The 3,509-nt window shown below is 59.0% G+C and overlaps 1 protein-coding gene and 1 long non-coding RNA gene across 5 annotated transcripts in view; one reads left to right on the top strand and one right to left on the bottom strand.

The window, feature by feature from the left end:
* Positions 1–564, bottom strand: part of LOC115292701 — an 18,649-nt gene extending 18,085 nt beyond the window's left edge. For 3 of the 4 annotated variants that reach the window (XR_003909095.1, XR_003909097.1, XR_003909098.1), the window contains exon 1: positions 515–564. This is a non-coding gene — a long non-coding RNA (uncharacterized LOC115292701). Of the gene's footprint in view, positions 1–306; positions 455–514 lie in introns of those variants that run through there. The other variant, XR_003909096.1, reaches the window with a different exon arrangement.
* A 1,113-nt stretch (positions 565–1,677) lies between these two features.
* HES1 (hes family bHLH transcription factor 1) overlaps positions 1,678–3,509 on the top strand; it is a 2,608-nt gene continuing 776 nt past the window's right edge. Inside the window, exons 1-4 of the mRNA XM_029940736.1 lie at positions 1,678–2,048; positions 2,196–2,291; positions 2,536–2,623; positions 3,276–3,507. Of these exons, the coding sequence (XP_029796596.1) occupies positions 1,941–2,048; positions 2,196–2,291; positions 2,536–2,623; positions 3,276–3,507 (524 nt within the window). The 5' untranslated portion in view covers positions 1,678–1,940. The remainder of the gene's footprint in view (positions 2,049–2,195; positions 2,292–2,535; positions 2,624–3,275; positions 3,508–3,509) is intronic.

The raw sequence follows: 3,509 nt of genomic DNA, 5'->3' as shown, positions 1-3,509 counted from the left end.
CGGGCGGCGCGAAGCCGCTTTAACCGCAGCCGCCGAGCGGAGGCAGGAGGCTGACCCGGCCGCTTCCTAAGTGCGGTCAGGCATCTCGTGACCGCGGCGGGCGCCGGGGGCCCCGCGGGGGAAGGGAGGGAGGGCCGGGGCGAGGAGCAAACAAGAATGCCCCCAGTCCTCCTCCTCCGGGCTGCTGCTAGCAAGGCCTTCGGCGGAGTTAAAACCCCAAGCCCGAAATCAGGGGTAGAGTGGGGGGTTGGAATAATTCCCCACTATCCACCCCGGGGCGTGCGCTCCCCGCCCGGAAGGGCTGACCTTGGCCGGGGAAAGGCGGGGGGCGGGTGGTAAGCGCCGGGGCTCGGCTCCCAGCCCGCCACCCCCTCGGATTCCTGGCGCGGCGGGGGCCGGAGGAGGGGGCCCCCGGACACACACACACACCCCACACGCAGCGCGCGCCAATGAGCCCCGGCCAGGCGCAGGGGGCGGGGTTTTCCCAGGCTCGAGCACAGCAGCTGCTATTTACCTTCTTGGCTTCTCCCGGGGACCGAGAACCAGCCCCCGCGCTCCGCCGCCCGCCGCCGCCCCCCGCCTCCCTGCCCCCGGGGCGCGCGCACACACACTCACACACGCACGCACACACACATCCTCCCGGCCCGGCCGCAGCCGCGGCGGCAATAAAACATCCTGGCACGTGCTCCGGCTCCAGGCGCGCCCTCGCCGGCCGGCTGATGTCAAACTGCCTCTCGGCTGGTGTAGCTCTTAAAGGGCCCGCGCGCGCCGGGTGGCGAGGCTGCCCCGGCCGCCCGCAGGCGAGAAGGAGGGGAGAGGCTGCCGCCCGGCCCGCCACCCCAACGTGCTGAGAGACTGTGGGTGGAAAGGAAAAGGGTGGCGAGGGCGCGCGCGCGTCCCTGAGGCCTTGCCATCAAAGCCCCCTTGTTCATCTTTCATTTGAAATTCCATTTCCTTTCTGCCCATTTGGAAATTATTCTGATTGTTTCCTGGGGAAGCGCGGGATCCAAGGCCCCAGCTCCAGAAGACGAATGAGGGGCAAGGGGTGAGGGGTGGGGGAATTTAAAAAAAAAGAACACCTTGCTCTGAAAAATCGCAAATGTAAGGTAGGAGGCATTTTTTTTTCCTTTTTCTGCATGCGAAAGGTTTTTTTTTTTCCCTTTTTCTGCATGATCGATTTTCATGATCTTCCTTCCCCCAATGTATAGTCTGAGCGGGAAATCACTTAGATGTATCGGTAACTCACGCCCTTGCACACATTCTCCTTTCATCCCTGTCCTTCTAAGTTTTTTAAAAAACCATATTTTAAATGAACGTCTTATAAGTATCGAAGCATCTCTATTACACACGTGAAAGGAAATAAAGAGCAAAGACCCTAGCCCCAAAAGAAATAAACTAGACTGGAGCAAAACCTGCGGGAAAATCCCCTCTAAAGCAAAGCCCAGCAGGGAGAATAGCAAAGGGTTAAAATCCTTTTGATTGACGTTGTAGCCTCCGGTGCCCCGGGCTCAGGCGCGCGCCATTGGCCGCCAGGCACAAGGCCTGGCGGCCAATGGGGGGGCGCGGTCCACGAGCGGTGCCGCGTGTCTCCTCCTCCCATTGGCTGAAAGTTACTGTGGGAAAGAAAGTTTGGGAAGTTTCACACGAGCCGTTCGCGTGCAGTCCCAGATATATATAGAGGCCGCCAGGGCCTGGGGATCACACAGGATCCGGAGCTGGTGCAGATAACAGTGGAATCCCCCGTCTACCTCTCTCCTTGGTCCTGGAATAGCGCTACCGGTCACCAAGTAGCCATAAGATATTATAATAAACCCTCAGCACTTGCTCAGTAGTTTTGTGAAAGTCTCAAGTGAAAGGGACATAAACAAAACCATTTTTTTGTGTGTGAAGGACTCCAAAAATAAAATTCTCTAGGGATTAAAAAAAAAAAGCGACAGAAAATGCCAGCAGATATAATGGAGAAAAATTCCTCGTCCCCGGTGGCTGCTACCCCAGCCAGTGTCAACACGACACCGGATAAACCAAAGACAGCATCTGAGCACAGAAAGGTAAGGGCAGTACCACTATCTCTCTGCAGCCGTAAGAAATCAAGTCGGGGCTGGGGGGCTCCTTTCTTCCTTTAAACCCCGGGGTGAAATGGCAGATCCCCTGGGAACTCAGGGCCCTTTTTTTTTTTTTTTTAAATTTCTTTCCAGTCATCCAAGCCGATCATGGAGAAAAGACGAAGAGCAAGAATAAATGAGAGTCTGAGCCAGCTGAAAACACTGATTTTGGATGCTCTTAAGAAAGATGTAAGTGGGTAATACCTTTTTTTTTTTTTAATTAAAACTAAATACTATTTCTCGGGTACTAAACGTGAAACCCCCTCGCTGGCGCAATCGTCGGCGCTGGTGGTACTGCATTCTCTGAGGCGGGAGGGCCGGGCCCCTCCCGGGTCTAGGGATGTCGGCGCCGGGGACGGGGGGAAGGGACCCCAGCACACCGAGGCGGCTGGCGGGGCTCTCACTTTACTGCCTTGCCTCCTCTTCTGTGCAGAGCTCGCGGCATTCCAAGCTGGAGAAGGCAGACATTCTGGAAATGACAGTGAAGCACCTCCGGAACCTGCAGCGGGCGCAGATGACGGGTGAGGGCGGCTAGCCTCGCGTCCCCCTCTGCGGGCGTCCCTTTCGCCCCGCGGTGATTTCTTCCAGACTTCCGCCCGCGGTTGTGAGAGGCATTCAGCTACATTTTACGGCCTTGGCTCCCTCTTGCGTTCCCACGGTCTGGGGCTTATTTATAGCCACAACTCCAAGTTGTTACTGTTCCGGAAAGGGAGGGAGCGAGGTTGTAGCGGCGAGGGTGGCGGGCGGCTTGGCAGTGGAGGAAGCTGGTGCCGACGAAAAGACGCAGAACCGTGGCGGGGCTGGGGTCATCTGGTTTAGCACTCCCCGCTTCCCTATTACAGAAGAGGAAATGAGGCCCGGTTGACGGGGACGGGGAGGGGTGGTGGTGGAGGGCACTGGCCAAGGTCACATCGCGAGCACGGAGGGTAGGGGGAAGTTGTGATGCTGAACGGGTTAAAATGGAGCGATCAGGAATGGAGAGGAACCGTCTCAGCCTCGGTAGCCAAGCTAGTGTGGAGAGGTGGAAGGTTTTTCTAAACAACCTCCCCCTAGCCGCGGGCAGTTCCGCGGGCGGGTGGTCAGGGAGGAGCCCCGCGGGGACCTCCCAAGGCGGAGGCGGCGGCCCCGGGGCCAGGCCATTGGGTGACCCGTCTGTCTCTTTCTGGCCCGCAGCCGCGCTTAGCACAGACCCGAGCGTGCTGGGGAAGTACCGCGCCGGCTTCAGCGAGTGCATGAACGAGGTGACCCGCTTCCTGTCCACGTGCGAGGGCGTTAACACTGAGGTGCGCACCCGGCTGCTCGGCCACCTGGCCAACTGCATGACCCAGATCAACGCCATGACCTACCCTGGGCAGCCGCACCCCGCCTTGCAGGCGCCGCCGCCGCCGCCCCCGCCGGGACCCGGCG

The sequence above is a fragment of the Suricata suricatta genome, chromosome 5 (genome assembly GCF_006229205.1).
Source record: "Suricata suricatta isolate VVHF042 chromosome 5, meerkat_22Aug2017_6uvM2_HiC, whole genome shotgun sequence".
NCBI lineage: Eukaryota > Metazoa > Chordata > Mammalia > Carnivora > Herpestidae > Suricata > Suricata suricatta.
This window is presented reverse-complemented; position numbering and strand designations above follow the sequence as displayed.